We start from the raw sequence: 20798 nt of genomic DNA, 5'->3' as shown, positions 1-20798 counted from the left end.
GCCCACCAACTTGACCTGCCTTCCCACCCCAGCGGGGCGGCCACAGAAGATGACTGAGACCACAAGTGCAGGTTGTACAGGTTTATTTTTCCAATACCACAAGAGACATACAAGAGCAGTGCTTTCCCTGGCAGCCCCACGGACCAGACCAGTTTCAAACTGTGCCCTAGAGTGGCCACAAAGGTCACAGCAGAAGGAAGAAGAGGATCAAACAGGCTTGGGCCTCTGCTCCCCGTCTTTGGTAAACAGACTCTGAAAGTTGACAACTTGGACTCGGCCAATACCGCACTTAAATCACCACATCATTGCCAACTTCTCACGCATGCTTCAGGTGACAGAAACGCCACACTGGATGAAATGGGGGGGAAAGAAGGCCTTTCAGATGATATCAGACTTGCTGAAGTCATATCAACTTTATACTTCATACAGAAGCACTCACACAGGGAGATCTAACTAAACAGGGAGGACTCAACTGCAACGGTCGAGGCAGGAAGCAGGGTGAGGGAAGACAACCGTGGAGACAGCGATTTGCTGGAAATGTGTTGGGAGAGAGGCAGGAAGCAGGCATGGCTGTTTCTTCTCCAGCCTGCTGTCAAAGGTATGTCAAAAGGAGCCCTATGGCGCCAGGAAAGCATGGTCCCAGGTATTGCTGACAAGCGGTGACCCTGGAGCCAGGTCTGGAAGGCCCACCTAGGGGCTGCCCAGGGCACTCACCGTTGAATCCAGAAGCACTTAACACTGGTGGTGGTGATTTGTCACATATGACAGTGAGCAGCCAGTGGAGGTTGGAGGAGGAGAGATGTGACGAGCAAGACGCATTTGCTCAGAAGCGTGCGGGCGGGCTGAATGTGGCTCTGCGGGCTGCAGCAGGTCCACCAGGTGTCCCGTGACAGGGCACCGGGCCAACCTGGCAGATCACAAGTCAATCGTTCCACCCTCATGTCGAGTGGAGACACGCAGTGGCTCTGACACAGGTGGAGAGAAGTCAATCACACCACTTTAATGCAATGATGCCGAGGACATAAAATAAGAGACGCTCATGTTCTCTGTACAATACATCCATTTACAGAATTGGCGAGTACTGTGTACAACATATAAATACATGATAAAACATTAGAGGTGCATAGAGCATACTTACAGAAGCCAAAAAGTTCACTTTATACATCCAAGGATAGAGTTAAAAATATAAAAATAAGAAACACACACTGCTTTGAAATGTAAAATGACTTTCACATACACAGGTGCGTACACAGGGAGATGCCCACTCCCATAGAGTCCAAAGTGATGGAGAGTGTGTCAAGCAGAAGAATTCACCTGCCAAACGTCTGGACATCTGACTTATAAGGTCTACAGATAGCATTTTAAGAGGAAGGACGACCCTATGCCCGACCCCATTGTCCAAGCAGATCTATCCACGGTTCCAAAAGCTCCTGTGGGCCAGCAGACTGTACTGAGACAGGAGTCCAAAATTTGCTTCAGCAACAGAACCAAAGGTCAAACTGGCTCCGTCAACTGGCAAATGACTGAACTGTGACCCTGAGGTCAGCAGGTGCTTGAGCCCCCTGGTGGGCACTGCTGGGAGTAACTTTAACCTTGGCTGGCTTCTTCCCCATCAACTCTCCAGACAGAGTAGAAGGAAAGATGGCAGGGAGGGCACCAGGGGGCCAGTGGAAGACTGACATTTCTACTCAGTTCAGGTAGGTTAGTTCCCTTGGTAGAGAACACAACCTTCTTCAGTTTCAAGTCCCTCTGGGTGTCAGGCAGGCTCCCCACCACGCCACACCAGACTGTCTGTCTGAGAGCTCGGGCTGGCCGGCCGGCCTTGGGCAGCCCAACAAGTTGCCCTGCAGAAAACCCTTCCAGCGAGACCAGAAGGGTGAGTAAGTGACAGAGGGGCTTTAGCACTATGAATTTTAAGGAGAAGCAAGAGTGCTCCCGCCTAGAGAGAGAGTCTGTTATATCAACGATATTCTGTATACAGATTTAAGGTCAATCATTATCAAAATACACACACTAAATATACAACTTTTCCCATGGCCATAATTTATTATCTCACCACAAGGCACAATACACAGAGCTTTGAGGGTCCAATACAGTCATCGTGACAGAATGCACCACAGCCCTGGCACATGATCATGGCTTTCAGGCTGCACGCACACTGGAGCGAGATGCTTTCCACCGTGCTGCTGTCGGTGAACATTTGTAAGGAGAGTGATGCACTGTGGCTCGCACCAAAGTTTGCTTTGTGGCTCAGCTGCACCACACTTCCAGCAAGGCCTCTGGGAAAGGCGGGGGAGCTGGAGGGATAATTAAAGCTGGTGGAGCTTAGCTGGAGTTTGGAAAGCTTTCCATAAAATGCCTGTTTGATGTTGAGTTGGGAGGGGATGGAAGAAGGCTCCAGAGGCTGACTGAGCCCTTTCCCAGGCTCTCGGGGTAATTTCCAGAAGGGCAGGTCAAGGACAAAGGGCATCCCTTGCAAGTGATCCACCAGCTCTCGAGTACCAGGCCCAGCTGCATTTCTGTTCTCTGCATTCGCCTTGAGAGGGCTCCCCCCAAAAGTCTTCTCGCTCTTGACACTGCCAACAGAGGCCGGCGGTGGCTTCGGAACCCAGTCTTCCCTGGCCGTCTGTACCCCACCAGACACGGAGTTTTTGCTTGGCCCCAACTTCCTACTAGGAAAACCGGGAGGGGCATCGGTTGGCAGTGCCGTTGGTTCCACAGGCCTGGGGCACTGAGGCACTGCAGCCCCATTCCCAGAGCCGAAGAGCTTCTTCCCTTGGCCTCCAGCACTGTTCTGATCACCCAGGGCCCGGCCTGTCTGGTCCGGACCCAAGGAGATCACATTTGGAGATGAGAAAGGGGCTCCCGAGGTAGTGAGATTTCCTGGACTTTTGCCTGGGGCGGTACTTGAATTACCGCACTGGGGCAGGTCACCGGCTTCCTTCTGATCTTCGAAACTACAGGGAGAGAACCGCTCTTTGGACTCTACTTCCACTCTCCCAGAGGCAGCTGTTGGATTTGTCACTGGACACAGAGAGTCTAAACTTGGGACTGTCTTGGAAATCTTTTGGGGTGCTCCAGGAGCCTGCGCGGGCTCCAGCCTGGCAAGACCAGTGCTTGCTTCACGGCTCTCAGGCAGGAGCGGCTCCTTCAAAGCTCTTAAAGAACTGGGGCTGCTCCTGCCAACCATGCAACTGCTTTTCCCAGGATCTTGCAAAGGTCCCATCCCCAAGGAGCCACTGTAGCTCTGCTCTTTCGTAAGTGGGAGTCGTGGGGGTTCGGGTCTGCTGCCACCGAGGGCTGGAGGAAGAACCTTTTCTAGGGGCAAGCTGCCCTGCAGCAACTTCATCACGAGTGGGTTGGTGACCTCAACTGAGGACTCAGGCCTGCCCAGTGACACAGGCCGTGGCTGGTACTCGGTACTGGCTAGCAGCAGGGAGTCTGGGATCTTTGGGGGGACTGCACAGACGCGAGACACCCAACTCTGAGAAGCAACCATCCCTTCTGTCCTTGTAACCAGATTCGGGTCACCATCCACCTTGGAGAGTGAGGCAGAGCAGTCCCAACCATGTTTCTCATCCTTGTCCACCACCAAGGATCTCTTCATCACTGTGGCTTCACTAGCGTCAGCCTCACTGCTGTCCTCAGAGAGAAGGCCTTCAAAGTCAGAGGCTGTGTCTGTGGACTCGCTGTGAGGACTCAGTGCTTCAGAGTCTCCATTGATTTTCAGCTTTTCAACTTCCACCTGTTTGCAGACACTGCCAGTGCTGTCGATGCCCCCTCGAGACAGCACCGTCCAGAGTGAAGGAAAGTCAGCAGGGAGATGTAGACCCCCCTCAGCTGTCAACTCCTCAGGCGACGCAGGAAGGAGGGGAGCAGCATTCCCCCACTCTTCTCCCGCGTGGGGCTCAACAGCTGGGATGTTTCCTCTGGAGCTGAGTCCAGGCTGTCCCGCCGCCTCGTCGTTTGACAGGCTAAGCCTCCAAGGGGCAGCACCATCGGAGGCAGGAGCCTCGCTTTTCAAGTTTTCTTGTCTAGTAGCACTTTCCCTCACGGGTAGGCATGAGTCACCAAGTCCTAATTCGTCATCAAATTGTCTGTCCTGCAGGCAACCAGCCAATGACGATTCAGGGGTGGAACTGGGGGTCATATTCACAGGATCCTTCATGGTGGGATTACTGTCTAAAACCTGGCCAGTTCCTTCTTCTAATACAACATCCCTCGCTAGAGACTGAATAGGACCATTCTCTGGGGGAACAGTGGGTCCTCGCTCCTCATTATTCCTTTTCCAGGACGTGGTACCAGACTCACATTCAGTTCTAACATCCAGAGGCAACGCAGGTTGCTCAACTAATCTCTCAGGTGCTGGAGTTTTGGAGGATAGTGGGGGTAAAGCCTGGCATGGCTGGTCCCCAGTGGGAGCAACGGGGAGCTGGGAGGCATCTTCCAGCACACTTGTGAGGACATCTGGAACCCTCTGTAGTGTGCAGCTCTCCTCCTTTTTGAGAGAAGCCAGGTCCTCTCTCCTGGCTCTGGATACGGCAGTTCCAGCCTGGGTATGCTCCCCGTTCAGAGGACAAGGCGGCAGTAGTTGTGCTCGCTGTAGATCTGACGCACACTCTCCAGGAGTGCTTGGGGCTCCTCTGGACTTAGGGTGGCCACAGGCCTCACCACCATCACCACTGCTGCTGCCTCTGCCACCTCCCTCATCGGTGGCCCCGCCGCCACCTCCACCCGGGCCACCCCCCCCTCCGATGGCAGTGGCAGCCTCCTCTCGATGGCAGTGGTGGCCTCTCGCCCCTCGGACCTGCAGAGCACGGGCTTTAATGTCTGCGAGGGTCCTGGCGCCAGTCCAGCCCCGGCAGGAGGACTCCGTGATGGGGACGATGCGGGGGCATATCTGGTAAGTGGGCTGACCTTTAACCACCCAGGGTGGTTTGATACGTGAAAGTTGAATCTGCAAGAGAAGAATCAGAAAACAGTTTTAATTGACTGGGTGACCTGACCTAGGAACTGAAAAGCTAAATTGGGACTCTAGTAGCTTAGGGGTTATGGCCTAGAGAATCAAATCATTTTCTTTAAAAATGAAATAATCACAGTAAAATGGCTGTCCATGGCACCACATCACTCTAAGATTCTGCTCAAGGGCTGTTCCATGCCACATTTCTAAATTTAATTTCGGGTGGGACTGCGTTAGTCACTACACAAAGATCTAATACCACCTAATAAAAGATTTAAAAATCCCAAAGGATTTTGACCTCTAGAGATAATTTCAACAGAGTGAACAAAACAAGTGAGGAAGAACAGAACTTCATCCCCTGATCGTCAAGTCCGTCTCAAGAACGGCTCTCTTGAGGAAGGTTCTGCACTCCCACACAATTAACACAAGGGCCCAGGGCCTTCTGTCCTGCGAGCGTCTCCACAAATCTCCTGACCCTCACAAGGAACCTGGCCCCAGGGCAGCCAGGGATCAAACAGCGTCCTACCCGGATGGGCGGGACTTTGGGCTCCTCTTTGGTGGGCTGTGGCTTTTCGGTGTGAACACTTTCAATTGTGTTACGAAAGGACTGACGATCTTCAAGCCGGGGCTTCTTTTCGGGAAAGGATGCAGAGGCTGCCTGCTCAAAGGATTTCCTCTTCTGATCCTTGGGTTCCTGGTCCACAGTCTCCTGAGGCAAGCTGGGAATTCTGTCTAGAGATGCAGAGGCACGTGCCAGGTCATCTGGATTGGTCTGGATCCGGGAAGCCACAGGTTCCGCTGGGAATTCGGGACTCTCTGGGTTTGATGCTGTAGATGTGCCTGGCCTGTGGGGACTGCCCACCCCTGCTGAGTCGGTCTTCGCCTCCCCGTCCTTGAAGAGGGGCGTGTCTGGTGCCACAGACTGTGTGTCTTTAGCAATCCCTGCTTGTTCTGGCTCCTGTTTTTTGTACAGATTCCTTCTGGCTCTGGTTCGGAGATCTGGCCGAGAGCGTTTCTTGAAATGCCCATCTCGCTGCCGAGTGGCTGGACCACGCTGTGCCCGTGCTGATTCTCCTGGGACATGCAAGTCACTCTTGATTTCAGCCTCCTCCTGGCCCACATTCTGCTGCAACGACTCTTCTTTGGTCAAACCCAATCTGCAAACCAAACTCACACCATCAGTTACAGGGCAGAGAGCATGTCGGTCTCATTTTTTTGAATAATAAATACACACCCAGATATTAGATATCTCAGAACAAAATAAATCTGCATGTTGCATAACAGGGACCATAGAACAACCCACATTAGCTGCCCTATGAATGGCACTAAGCTAAACGAGCTGAGTCACTGCAAACTCCACATTCTCACCCAACGTATTAGTGCGCATGACTTTGAGAACGTCTGCTTCTATTCACCCCCAAAAGCCCAGACCAGGAGTCACAGCACCAAGTGCCTTACTTCTGTCCATAGTAGTCTTCAAAGAACTTTTCTTTCCATTGTTCCACCTTCTTTTCCTTCTCCATTTCCTGTCGTATCCTGACTTGCATCTCATGAGTGAATTCGCCTAGAGAGAAATAAAACTTTTCAAGTGTGTGCATTCGGGATATTAATGTCCATATTAGGGAAAGCCAAATCTGCAGTGCTACCATGTCAGGAGTTTTCAAAATACATGTGACTTCAGTGATCTTGGAGACTGTTTTTAACCCTCACCATCCTCTTCAAGCTGGCTCCTATCTCCTCCAGAGGATCGCTCACATCACGCACTTACTCAGGACAGAACTAACACATCTATTATAAGGGCAACGTACTCCTCCCTAGGGTAATCAGTCATTCAACAGCAAGCATCACACTGATCAAAAAGCAAAACAGGGGCCCGGCCCCGTGGCCGAGTGGTTAAGTTCGTGCGCTCTGCTTCGGCGGCCCAGGGTTTCGGCGGTTCAGATCCTGGGCACGGACATGGTACCGCTCATCAGAAGCAGCGTCCCACATGCCACAACCAGAAGGACCCACAACTAAAATATACAACTATGTACTGGGGGGATTTGGGGAGAAAAGGCAGGAGAAAGAAAAAAAGCAAAACAAACAAAAGAACCGTTCTTACTCCCCATGCAGAAAAAAGTTAACATAGCAGGCTGCCTGCTGATCCTTAGAAAGGCCTGCTTCCAAGGCTGGCCCTTGGCTGACATCTGGGAACTTGGATTTGGGAGGGTTTCCAATCCCCTAACTGATAGGAATGGCTCACTGCGCCTAAACTGCTTATGCAAACAAGATGGTTTACGCTGAGCACCTGCTTTTCTTTGGGGACTCTGGAATTTGGGTATGTGCCAGGCAGAGTCTTCCTACACGACCAGCTCCCAGAAAAAACCCTGGGCACCACGTCTACAACCAACTTCCTCGGGAGACTGCATTTCACGTGTGTTGTCACAAGCTGTTGCTGGGGGAACTGAGAGCATCCTGGGTGACTCCACTGGGAGAGGGCCTCAGAAGCTTGCTCCTGGTCTCCCTGGACTTCACTCCAGGTGTCTTTCCCTTTGCTGATTTTGTTCTGTATTCTTCCGATGTAATATATCATAGCCATGAGTATGACTATTTACTGAGTCTTGTGACTTGTCCCAGTGAATCGCTGAACCTGGAGGGAGTCTTGGGGACCTCCAAATACACTCCCCATGTAGCTTCCCCAAAAAATTAAATTGAGAGAAGCCAACAAGCAAAGACAGAGCATCTGGTGGAACTTAACGTGTAGGTCAATGCCACGGCACACTCTCCTCCACTCATGCAGACAATGCCATGATTCCTGGGAAGAACAGGAGTTTCCAGTGTTTATGATGAAGAGGCGTTCGGATGGATAAATACACACAAAAAAAGGCAAGCCCCTATGCTCTGTACCTTCCTCAGAGCTACAGGGCAGACTAACACCCAGCACATTCATTAGTACTGTGAGGAAAGTCTGCTTTATACTAAACATGCCTTAAAAAACAGAAAGTGATTGGTGAAAAATGTGTTTGGGTTTTACAACCCAGGAGACGAGAGACACCACACATGGCAGGCACCTCTCAAGCTATCTGAGATGAGAATGTCTACTTACCATCAGCCAGGCGTTCCCGCCAGCTCTGAGCCGCATGGGTGAAAAACTCGTTATTCAGTGCACTGCTGCTGAGACGCAAAAGGCCATCTGTCCCAACCTGGAAGGATCAAGGCAAAAAGCCAAGGAAGAAACTTAGAAAGAGAACAGAAGCGTGCCCAGAGAGAAGCACAGAGGAGCTTCCCCATCTGTACCTGTCTGTCCACTTCAGGCAGGAGGAAGAGGAGCTGCTGCTGGAAGTGGGACGGCAGCGCGTGGAAGGTCCGAGAGTTTATCAGAGCCCGGAGGTTGGTGTTGACGAGAATGGACCCAGGCGTCTCAAAATCTATCTCTTCCCCTCTGTTGCGCTTCATTTGACCTGTGATTTTTGAAGCAGGAAGAAGCAAGGTCTATTTCCAGCTTCCTAACACAAAAAGGCAAATGCTAACTGAGACAAAAACTTTGGTGGCAGCACCCAAGCTACCCAGAACTTCACTGCACACAATCTGCTCAATGGCACAGTCCACCCTCACCTAGACATTACAATTATTCTTCCCAGGTTACTGCCATTGGCACCAAACCTAAAAGAACACTTGGGCTTGCACCCTCTCTGAGAAGACTCTGTACCATGCTGTGTCACAGCCTGCAGAGGACACTCTTCCCACAGAAAACGCAGGGTCAGACTCTGAGCTTCCCTCCGAAGCCGGAGGACAGGCTCCACAAAGCCAACTGGAGAAATGATGAAAGTTGTCTAAAAGCGAAGCTAGTTAGTGCGCTATAGGAGAATCGCAGAAGCCTTCTGTGAACAGGCTTAAGAGGTATCATCTCCACGCAGAAAGGTACTAAGGGTTGTGTCAAGCCCACTGAAACATCAATACCTCTCACAGAAGCCTCTGCAAATGTTCCTTTACATCACTAGGAATACAGACCCGTGAGACCTTCGATCGAGCACTGCCGATGGATTAGAAAAGCAGCAAGACAGCAAACCTAGTTCCCACCTGGCAATGGTTTATTCTAATTTTCAGAAGCCAAAGCCAGTCTTCTTAATGGTTTCATGTGGTCCATCTACAAATAACCAGCATGTGGGCTTTGAGAAATAAACCCTAAAATAACAAACAGCATACTAGCCTGGCAAGTAGCCCAGCCGGGGGTGGCAAGTGCACACTACTGAATTTGTTTGCATCCCCCACATTCAACACAGGCTTCCACTCAACATCCTGACCAGGCATCTGACAGAGACTACAGATGCTGAGAACAAACATGGCAGGATGCTACCAAAGAAAGAAAACTTTGGATGCTGGAATTCTTCACTGAGAAGCTCAGAAGTAATTTTCACCTCCTCGGAACACTTACTATGCAGTACGAAGGCAGGTACAGGCTAGGCCCTTACAGGGACATATAAGGAGCACCAGCTCTGCCCAAAAGTTCTCTCAAGTCTAGCAGAGAAGATCCACATGTGAAATAACCAAAATACAAGGTAAAGGCAAATCAAAAATAGAGGGCCACCCAAGAAGTAAAAATAAACTGGTAAAGGAAGTGGAGCAGAAGACATCAGCTTCTCACTAGGCCTGCAGGGCCCCCTTTACAGGCAGAGAAATGAGTGCCAAGCCACTCACCTGTGGCCGGCTTCCGGAAGCCTCTCAGGAGCGGGGCAGGGTCCCGGGCGACCTCGGCCTGGCCACGAATAGCAGCGCTGCCCAGGGCCAGAGAGCCGCTGCTGCTGCTGGACAGGCTGCCGCTCTCGCCATCGGCGTGGCGGCCCGAGAACCCTGAAGGCACAGCATTCCACTGGTCAAAAGTATCACCCGCCGCGCCCACGGCTCTCAGCAAGCTTACTTCTCCCAGCTCTCCCTGAGACGCTGCCAGCAATACCGGGCGCTTCCACGGCCCAGCCTTGGGCTGTGAGAGATCACGACCTCATGGTCTGGCTTTAAAATACCACGTAAGAATGCCAAACCGCCATCTTAGCTTGTATAGCACTGCACGTTTTACAAAGCACCTGCACACTCCTTCCTCGGACCCTCACAACCGTCCTGTGAGGCAAAGGGGAGGGCGTCCAGCAGAGCCCAGCACTGGAACCTAGGGCAGACACCACTACAGCGTGCTGCCTGCCAGACGAGGGTTGCCTGCCTCTACTGGCATCACACTACCTAGGTCAGAAACTGCTGCCAGAGGGAGGCAGGCCCAGGACCTGAGGAAGGAGCATCACGACCGAGAGTTTACACATACCTGATGCAGATTCCACGTGGGCCCCGTTTACCTTCAGAGGAGTCAGCACAACTCGAGGCAGCATCACCCCGGTCTTTTTCTTTTGCTTGTTAGTCTATATTCCCAGAGGGAATACAAAAAGAGCCTGAGTCACCTGCAGGGCCACAAGAGCAGTCCCTCTCGACTATGTCTCCACCCACTGTCTTGTAAAACAGTTTGTATCGGCACGGGCAGGTAATGCCGATAGCAGCACTGACTAATGTTACTGAGCCAGGTGCTGGCCACTGTGCCAAGCATCACCCCGAGCTGAAAAGAATGCACTGATATCCCCATTTTACAGATAAGGAATTGGCCCAAGTCTAATGCTGGTGAGCGGCAGGGCCCTAATTCACACTGCTGACTCCCAAGCTCGTGTTCTCCCGACTCTGCACTATGCTCTACTTCTCCCTGGATGTTGCCATGTTTATCAAGTAAGAATGAACAAAATTATCCAGCGTGGTAAGAAGAAAAAACAAATCACTGTGCTCTCACATCTACTACCCACCTTTCCCAGGGCCCACTTTTCAAAGGTACTAACAGGAGGACACCAAACTGATTTTCTTCACTCTTCCAACATGCTCAGAGTTAACTGCAGAAGGAGGAGTCCTGTCTTGTGCCTGGCCTCACTTATCCCCCAGCCTAGTAACCAACTCTCCTCTCTACCTGTGAGGAAGCTCTGTAGCTGTCCCTGGGATTGGAAAGAGGCCGACTCTGAGATTCTGTAGAACAGGATGCATTTGAAGATGTTTCATCAAGAGAAACTGGAAGAGATGGAAATAAAGGTTAGTCCCTAGCAACTGCCTGTGGCTCTTCGCTCATCTTGTTAAGGTACTTACCGTCATTTTCACCACTCACAGTGCTGGCTTCATTAGACCCACAGCTCTCCACATCAGCTGTGTCCTCGGGCTCCTCCCCCTCCGCTGCAGCCGGATTACGAGACCACTGCAGGGCATCCTTCTGTGACAGCAAGGCACAACTCATGTGAGCAAAACCCTACAAATCCTATCAGCACAGCAGTCATTCCTCAATGTGTACTGCTTTTGAAGAAGGATTTGAAATACTGGTAAGTTCCTATCCCTCTCTAACTGACCTCTTTCTCAGTAAGTTCTTTTCATACATACATCCAGAAAGTTAGATATAATTTTGCTTTCAATCAGTCATTAAACATTTATGGGGTGCCTCCTATAAGTTACAGCATGCTAGCTCCTGGGGTGGCGGTGGGGTATAATGAGGGGAAATCAGGGCCCTGCCCTCAAGGAGCTCAACTGAGTAAGGGAGAAAATCAAACCTATCACAGTACAAAAAAGACAACGCGCTGTGGCAGCCTGGAAGACAGGGCATCTAACTCATTGAGTTGGAGGAAAGAGAGCATGGAGGTACACAAAGTACATAAGGATCACGGAGGTAACGTTTCCAAGGAGATGTGTTGCCTGAGCTGAGTTTTAAAAGAAGTTAGCTAGCAGGCAGACGGGTTGCAGTGGGGAGACAGGAGGGAGTTCTAGATAATGCGATGAGCAAATATGAAAGAACATTCCAAGCTCAAGGAAACCGTGGATTTTCAGTAGGCATATGGGGAACTGGATATAAAAGCAGGCTCCAGAGAGAGCAAGAGGGCAGATGACGATCACGACACTGTGCTGAGGGATTGGGATGTTGATTGTTTGGGAGTCTCTGAAGGATACTAATCAAGGGAATGATTTGAGTTATAGGAATTTCATTCTGTTAACCACGGGAAGTCTGGAGGCAGGAAGAAAAGTTAGACTGTGACAAGAAGTCCAACGAAACTAATGAAGATCTAAAGTGAGACAGTAGAAAAAAGGCTGAAGTGAAGAGGAGAGCCCATCTCTAAAATCCATCTCCTAACAAACAGTCTTTCCAACAGGATCTGCTGTAGTGTCTCAAAACTAAACTCCACCCATCCCCAAGAGAAACAGGAGCTACCTCACACCCCAAAACTAGGGGGAGAATGAAATGAATTAGGGGTTGGAGAGAGAAGGAACAGGGATAAGCTGGGGTGAGGACGTCTTCTTAGAATAGAAGCATGTGAAGAAGAGCAAGTAAATCATGATTCTACTTGTTAGAAACATACCAGAAACTTATAATGGAAATCCACAAAGTTCTAACTCATCCTTTGACCCACTATATTGTCTTTATCAATTTATTTTCATTAATATAAGCTGAAATCATGCTGACTTTAATAAAAAAGAAAATGGTTTTTTGTCTTTATCTCTTTTGCCTACTGGCCATAAATTCTACTCAGAATCAAAAGCTAAAGAATATTTTTAGTATTAATCTTGCCCTTACACTTATTCACTGCCACATTCTTGGAATGATGCAACAAACATTCTCTGAATTGCACAGGCCAACAAAGATAAAATACTCATAAATTAATAGAGGAGGTCTATTACATTGGCAAAACTGACCCCAAAACACCAGTTGTGGTAAGAGTGTGGGAAAATTATGCATACACTGTCAGTGTGAGTGAAAATGGTATCAAAAGGTTCATTCACTGCCAGTGGGAAAGTAAACTACAAGCCAAAATCTAAAACATGTATACACCTTTTAACCCAACACTTCTATTTCTAAGACTTACATAGGACATGAAAAGCATTAATCCTTAAAAAGGAGAAAATTAATCAATTGAACATTAAAATTAAGATCCTCTGTTCAGAAAGACACTATCAATGGAGTAAAAAGGGCACGCTACCCACAGAATTGGAGAAGACATTTACAACTCATATAACAATAAAAGAACTTGTGTCTAGACTACATAAATCAATAAGAAAAAGGCAACCCAAAAGAAAAATAGGCAAAAGACATGAATTAGGCAGTGCACTAAGGAGGATAACTAAATGGTTATCATTCACATGAAAAGGTGTTTAACCTCATTAACTAATAAAGAAGACAAAATTATGCAAATTAAAACCATGATGAGATATCACCACATCCATAAGAATGGCTAAAATTAAAGTTTAACAATACCATGTAGTGCTAATGAGGATGTGGACCAGTTACACTGAAAATGGATCCAACCACTCAAGACTATAGTTCGGCATTATCTGGTGCAGCTGAAGGTACAAACATCCTTTGACCAGCAATGTCAGTCCTAGGTTTGGATTCCCGAAAGAAATACATGCATCTACACATCAGGAGGCACCTTCAGACGTTCACAGCAACATCACTGGGAACCTGGACTATAAACAACCAAAGTGCCCATCGTCAGGAGAATCAATACATGGTAGTACACTCAATAAATGGATATTATACAACAATAAAAAATGAGTGAACTACAGTTCCTCACAACAATATGGATGAATCTTAAAAACAAAATGTTAAATGAAAAAATCCAGACACAAAAGAATGCATAATGTAATGATTCCATTTGTAAAAAGTTCAAAAACAGGCAAAACTAAACTACAATGTTGGGGATGCAAACACAGGTGGGAAACAACAGAAAAAGCAAGAAAATAACCTGCGTAAGGTCAAGATAGCAGTTACTGTTAGAGGCAGGAAGGGAGTTGTGATTGGGAAGGGGTATGGGGGGCTCCTGGCTGTTAGCCAGGTTTGACGTCTTCATCTGAGTGGCAGCTACAAGGGTGCTTATTTTATAATAATTAAGCTGAACATGTGTGTTCTATGAATTTTACTGTTTCATATTTCTACAATAAAAAAGTCTAAAAACAATTACAGTATTTCCATCAAGGGACACTGTCATAGCCAGCCATTTGAAATAAAGCTGCAGAATATTTAATGATAAGAGAAATGTCGATGATGCAGAAAGTAAGTGAATTAAGCATTTAAATTCACACAGTACGATTCCATCATCTGTTTTAAAACATAAAAATTGAGTGAACATGTTCACATAGACAAAAAAACAAGAGAAATTTCCCTAAGGTATTAGCTATCACCAACTTTATATAACAGAGTCATGAGTACTTTACTTTTTGATTTGGGGTATTTTTTACAATTAATGTGTATGTTTTTTGTAATAAACAAAATAACATTTAAAAAGAAGAATTCGGATGCCAAATGCTTCACCAACAATTAAGTCAAATTTTCTTCCTCTGGGTCCCAGAGTCTAGGGAAAACCTAATGCTGAGTACAAATCTTATCAATTAAACAAACAGAAATACTGCCCACTTGTTTGCAATTCAACCAACTCTCCAACGTTTCTAAAGCCATATATTTTTGGTAAAAAGCAAACAGGAAAACAAAGTTTTCAAAAACGAAACCATGATTTGCAATGCTAATTCTGCATTTTTAAAGATCATTAATCTTTCCATATAAACTGATATCATTAATTTTCCAAACATTAACCCTAGAATTTTGAGAAAAATGAAATGGGCTACTGAAAATTATAAGCAACAGAAAATATGCTCTAGGACTCAATAATTTTTTTGCAAGGATATTTTCCATCAAGACACTTTAAAAGAAAAAAATTAACAGGTAATGGGTGATCCTTCACTGAAACCTGAATGTAAAAAAATGCTATAAAGGACAATACTGGGATATCTGAATGTGAACGGCATAAGTAGATGGAAGGGTGCATTAATGTTAAACTTTCTGAGTGTGATAACTGTATCATGCTTATGTCGGAGAATGCCCTCAGATTAATCTATACTCCCTGTGTCCTTTCCCCTATTCTTTTTAATTGAGGTATAATTTACACAGGGTGAAATGCACAGATTTTACCATCTGATGAATTCTGACAAATGCATAAAGATACAGGACATGTCCAACACCCCTAAAAGCTCCCTTGTGTCCCTTCCTGGTCAACCCCACTGTACACTGCCCTTCCCACCCCAATGAGACAACGGTTGTTCTGATTTCTACCACCAAAACTTCGTTTTGCCTGTTCTTGGTCTTCAAGAGCATATAAATGGAATCACGTACTCTTGAGTCTGGCTTCTTTCGCTCAGTCTAATGTTGATGAGATTCATCCCTGTTGCACGCATCAGTAGTTCAGTATTTGTTATTATAGAGTAGTAGTCATATACGATCATTTGTTTATCTATTCTCTTGTTGAAGGACATTTGGGTCATTTCCAGATTTTGGCTATTATGAATAAAGCTACTCTGTACAAAAGTTGTGTACATGTTTGTACACAACTTTTTATGGACATATTTTCATTTCTCGTGGGTAAATATTTAGGAGTAGAATTCCTGGGTATAGGATGGAAAATGTTTAACTTTACTTAAAAAAAAAAAACCGCAGAACATTTTCAAAGATTTCCATGGCCCACAGCACTGGATGAGAGCTCCAGCTGCTCCACACCTCACCAAGAGTTCGTGTGGTCAGTCTTATTCGAGCCATTCTAGGGGGAGTGCTGTGGTACCTCACTGAGTAATTTTCATTTTCCTGATGACTAAAGATATGATGCACTTTTTTAGGAGCTTATTGGCCATTCTCATATCTTTCTTTTTGAAGTATCTGTTCAAATCTTCTGTTCATTTTTTTAACTGAGTTGTCTTTTTTTATTATAGTTGTAGGAATTCCTTATTCTAGGATGCTTTTTAATATTAATCATGGGGATGTATTACTTTTACAAACAAATACGCTTTAAACACTTTTATTTGTAAATAATTTCAAATTTACAGAAAAACTACAAAAGCAAAAATAGTACAAAGAACACTTGCCATATACTTTTTACCTATATTCACCTATTAACACAAATAAATGTTTTAAAAATACATAAAATATATTAGTTTGACAAGGCAACTGGAAAACAGGCCAGTGATGAAAAAAATAAAGCCACCAGGATTAATAAACAAACCTATACTATTTTCCCTTAAGTCAGATGTTTCAAAAAATAAAAGGCACTGTGAATATAACAGCCCCAAATATGAATAACATGAAATGCTAAAATTTAAAGTGATGAAGTTCAAACTGCCCAAAATTAGGTTCTCAACTAAAAAAATATAAGCAAATCTCAGGTATGCCTTTCCTTTCTTTACGGATCTGATAAACCTTTCCTGAGCAAGATATGAGTACTGTCTCTTAGAGGAGGCTGATCTAAGGGCTGTTTAATATAAATTATTAAAAACTAAGAACATCCTGACCATTCAACAGTATACTAGAGTTCCTAACCAATGCATAATAAAAGAAACAAGAGGGATTAGAAGAGACAAAAGTGCCATAATTTCCAGATAGTGCAATTATCTACATTGAAGACCCAAGAGATTCAGACCTAGTAAGAAATTCAGCGAGACCGTGAAATTCAAGATGACATTAAAAACTCAACTGATCCTAACATCAGCAATAACATCACCAACTGAAAACGTAATTTATAACAACAAAGAATATAAGTTACTCAGAGATAAATTTCACAAAAGAAATAGACTCATTTTAAGAAGAAAGCAAAACTTTAGCTAGAAAAGTTTAAAACCTAAGTAAATGGAGAGCTACACGATGTTCTTGACTAAGACGACCCAAGACTGTAAAAAGGTCAATTCTCCCCAAATTGACTTGTAGATTCAATGAAACTCCAATAAACTCAACAGGATTTTTTTGTAGAACTTGACTCTACTTGGAAAAGCAAAGGCCACAAACAGCCAAGACCCTCTTGAAGAAGAACAAGACGGGAAGACTGGCCTTTTTATAAAGTTCTAATAATTAAGTGAGTGGAGTAGCGGTTGCTAGGAGGTGAGGGAGGAAAGAATAGGGAATAACTGCTAAAGAATGGGATTTCTCAAAAAAGAACAAATGTTGGAGAGGTTGTGGAGAAAAAGGAACCCTCATACACTGCTGGTGGGAATGCAAACTGGTGCAGCCACTACGGAAAACAGTATGGAGATTTCTTAAAAAATCAGAAACAGAAATACCATATGACCCAGCCATCCCATTACTGGGTATCTATCCAAAGAACCTGAAGTCAGCAATTCAAAGAGACCCATGCAACCCTATGTTCATTGCACCATTATTCACAATAGCCAAGGCGTGGAAGCAACCTAAGTGCCCATCAACTGATGATCGGATAAAAAAAGATATGGTGTGTGTGTATATATGTATAATATTTACATATATATCTATATCTATATAGATATAGATATATAATGGAATACAAGTCAGCCATAAAAAAGGATACAATCATCCCATTCACAACAACATAGATGGACCTTGAGAGTATTATGTTAAGTGAAATAAGCCAGATAGAGAAGGACAATCTCTGTATGACTCCACTCATATGTGGAAGTTAAACATATGCACAAAGAGAACAGATTAGCAGTTACCAGGGAAAAGGGGGGTTGTGGGGTGGGCACAAAGGGTGAAGTGGTGCACCTACAATATCACGGACAAATAATAATGTACAACTGAAATTTGACAAGGTTGTAAACTATCATAAACTCAATAAAAAATAAAATAGAATAATAATAAAAAAAGAATGGGGTTTCTTTTGGAGGTGATGAAATCTTCCGAAATTAGACAATGGTGATGGTTGCATAACTTTATGAATAGACTAAAAGCCACTGAAGTCTACACTTTAAATGGGTGAATTGTATGGTGAGTTACATCTCAATAAAACTGGATAAAAAATGGGATGCTAAATTTAACTGACAGTTCTGAAAACATGAATGAATTTAATCAAAATTGGTAAAAAGTACAGAGAAAATACTAAAACGTACAGAAAGTTTATAGATCCAAAGTTAAAATTCAGCTTCAGACAATGGAGGCTAAAATGGTCAGTTCATGCTGTTTTCACTTTGTTACATGAATCCCAAAGAAGAATTTAAACCAGTAAAACCACCTCCGTGTATGCTTGAGAAAAGGCTTTATCACTTTTTAAATACCTAATGTAAAAAAAGAAAGTTCTACTGAATTTGAAATCCATTTGCATTATCACAAGCAATTTCAATATCACAACTGCCAAAGAAAGAAAAGAAGAGCTGTTACTTAAAAAATGAACATACTCTTGGAATGGTTAAAAAGAAGAAATTGTCTTACTTTCCGTTTAGGACAAAAAAGGAGTTTCCATCATAGAAACAAAACAAATTCTCATCTGTGATTTGCCACCCACGTCTGCAAACAAAGTTTCTAGTCGATGGTGACCACAAGCCCCCTCCTCTGAAACCCCTAGGTCTAGATGTGTTTTATAATTTTCGTATTCTTTAATTTTAGAATGATAATATAATGCATATTTTAATGTATCATACAGTAACACCACCCACAACCAATAATCAAATGCACTAGCGTTTTTTGAAATAACACATAAGTACATACCAAGTAAAATAAATAGGTTTAAAATAGCCTTGCCAGTCTGGATCAGAGTTTTGCCGCCAAATGAGTTTAGACAGGTCATCTCCTATTGTCAAATGAGTTAGGAAAAAACTTTTTCAGTCCTCAAAATATTTTGGATTTCAGAATTGTTAATAAGGGATAATGGACCATAAAAAAGCACACTTCTCCAGGCCAGCCCGGTGCCTCAGCGGTTAAGTGCGCACGTTCTGCTTTGGTGGCCCGGGGTTCCCTGGTTCTGATCCCGGGTGTGGACATGGCACGGCTTGGCACACCATGCTGTGGTAGGCATCCCACGTATAAAGTAGAGGAAGATGGGTACGGATGTTAGCTCAGGGCGAGTCTTCGTCAGCAAAAAGAGGAGGATTGGTGGCAGATGTTAGCTCAGGGTTAATCTTCCTCAGGAAAAAAAAAAAAACACTTCTCAATAAAACTTTTGAAAAGATTTGGAAGTTTTATAATTCTACTTTTGTCATCATAGGTATAAACTGTAAAGAGAATTTAATGAAATGTTTTCACCAAGCCCCAGAGACAACCTCCAAATCACCTCCATTTTATCCATTAAAAGGTAAGGAAGTAACCCCTAGAAAAATCCTCATGCGTTTGCATTTACAAAAGCAAAAGGATGATTATTGCAGCAGTGTCTGTAATAGTCAAAACTGGAAAAATAGTGAAAAACCAGAAAAATAGTGAAAACCATACATGTCCCTAAATGGGGGACCGGATAAATAAAAATGATGTATATTGATAAGATACACTATTAAACAGTAGTTAAAAAGAATAAAAATACATCTATATAAACAAACCACATATTTTTCATGAATACATCTGAACAGGAAGGATGCACATTAAATTAAAGACAGTGGCTGCTATTGGGAAGGAACAAGGGCCATGGGCCTGGATGGCAGGTGGGGTTATCGAGGCAGGGTTTGGCATGAAAATCGAGAGTATTTCTCACTTTTCTCTGCACAAGGGCTTGAGCTTCCCTTTAAACATGGCAAAATGAACGGACAGTTTTTTGCATCCTCCTGAAGCCTCATCAGAATAGCTAGAAGGGAACGCTAAGGTACAAATGCATAAAGACAGAGAAAGGGGGAAGAAAAGGCAGCAGATGAGAGATGTCAACAGAATTCTGGAAGATGGATATCAGGAAGGCAAGAAGTAACTGACTCAGCAGGGGAAAGAAAGCTGAAGTTTAAGGCTGAAGGGGAAAAGCCACAAAAGCAAGCCAGTTAGTAATACAAAACCCTCCAGGGGGCAGGGATTAGGAGGTACCAGGAACCTCTGCAGACACAGATGGGGCATGGGAATGAAAACAGACGAACTGGTTGAAGGTCGGAAAGAAATTAGACCCCTCAGTCTCCTCCTCTCTGTCCCCAAACAGACAGGCAATACCCTTCTCTAGCTCCAGAAGAAGGTGGAAGATTTCTATTTTGGCTAGACTGAACCGGAAGGTTGTGGAATAGAAGACACCAGCTCAAAAAGTGGGGAGGGAATGAGGTACCACACTCTAAACAAGAGCAGCAAGTCAAAGACCAGGTACAAAATGGTGACACCACCAGCTCCTTGCCCCAGCTTGGCTCCCGAAGCTCTGCCCACAGCGGTAGCCCTACGCCCCAACAGCCTCCTCTTGGCTAGCTGGCAAGAGATGAGAGGATTTTTCCTCCTGGAAAAAGCGACCAGGCTAAGGGAAAACCTTCAGCTACAGATAACCGGGGGACTCCTAAAAAGCGTCTGGGTCCCTGCCTCTCTATCACAGCCAACAAACGGAGCCCACTAGCACAGAATCTGCCAGTTCTCTCACCTATCAAGGACCACCAGATATTTGAGTACAACTGTTATATGAAGAATAGCAACCAAAACAAACAAAAGGAGGAACTGGAAGGAAACAGAGACAATGAAGACTTCACAGTAACTGTTCTCAAAGAGATAGCCCAAACACAAGAACAGAATGCTATCTTTAAAAAATAAAACAAAGGAACATCAGAGAACATGAGACATCTCCTAGAAATGAAAAATGAGATACAAAAAAACAACCCTCCAGCAACAACAAAGTTATTTCCCAGAGAAGTGACTCAAAAGAAAAAGAAAACAGGCTGCTTCAGGAAAGTCCCACATCCAACAAAAGGAAGTTTCAGAGAGAAAAAACAGAAAAAGACAAAAATACAAGAAGTTTTCCCAAAATAAAGACTAAGGCAAAATACCCAACAGAATGAATGAAAAAAGACCCATTCCACAGCACCACACCATGAAATTTCAGCATACAGGATTGAAAAAGAAATCCTAAAATTTTCTAGT

The 20798-nt window shown here is 45.0% G+C and overlaps 1 protein-coding gene across 5 annotated transcripts in view; it reads right to left on the bottom strand.

Annotated features, from left to right (window-relative positions):
- Window positions 1–66: 66 nt before the first annotated feature.
- ASXL1 (ASXL transcriptional regulator 1) overlaps window positions 67–20798 on the bottom strand; it is an 85226-nt gene continuing 64494 nt past the window's right edge. For 3 of the 5 annotated variants that reach the window (XM_070248030.1, XM_023626308.2, XM_070248029.1), the window contains exons 4-12: window positions 11105–11225; window positions 10932–11029; window positions 10251–10344; window positions 9638–9790; window positions 8237–8400; window positions 8046–8142; window positions 6419–6524; window positions 5487–6117; window positions 67–4957 (exon numbers count right to left, since the gene is read on the bottom strand). In XM_070248030.1, coding sequence (XP_070104131.1) covers window positions 2048–4957; window positions 5487–6117; window positions 6419–6524; window positions 8046–8142; window positions 8237–8400; window positions 9638–9790; window positions 10251–10344; window positions 10932–11029; window positions 11105–11225 — 4374 coding nt within the window. In that variant the 3' untranslated portion in view covers window positions 67–2047. The remainder of the gene's footprint in view (window positions 4958–5486; window positions 6118–6418; window positions 6525–8045; window positions 8143–8236; window positions 8401–9637; window positions 9791–10250; window positions 10345–10931; window positions 11030–11104; window positions 11226–20798) is intronic. The other 2 variants (XM_070248033.1, XM_070248031.1) reach the window with 1 other exon arrangement.

This window comes from Equus caballus, chromosome 22, assembly GCF_041296265.1.
Source record: "Equus caballus isolate H_3958 breed thoroughbred chromosome 22, TB-T2T, whole genome shotgun sequence".
In the NCBI taxonomy this organism is placed as follows: domain Eukaryota; kingdom Metazoa; phylum Chordata; class Mammalia; order Perissodactyla; family Equidae; genus Equus; species Equus caballus.
Note: the sequence above shows the minus strand (reverse complement) of the source record. Positions and strands in the feature narration are given on the sequence as shown.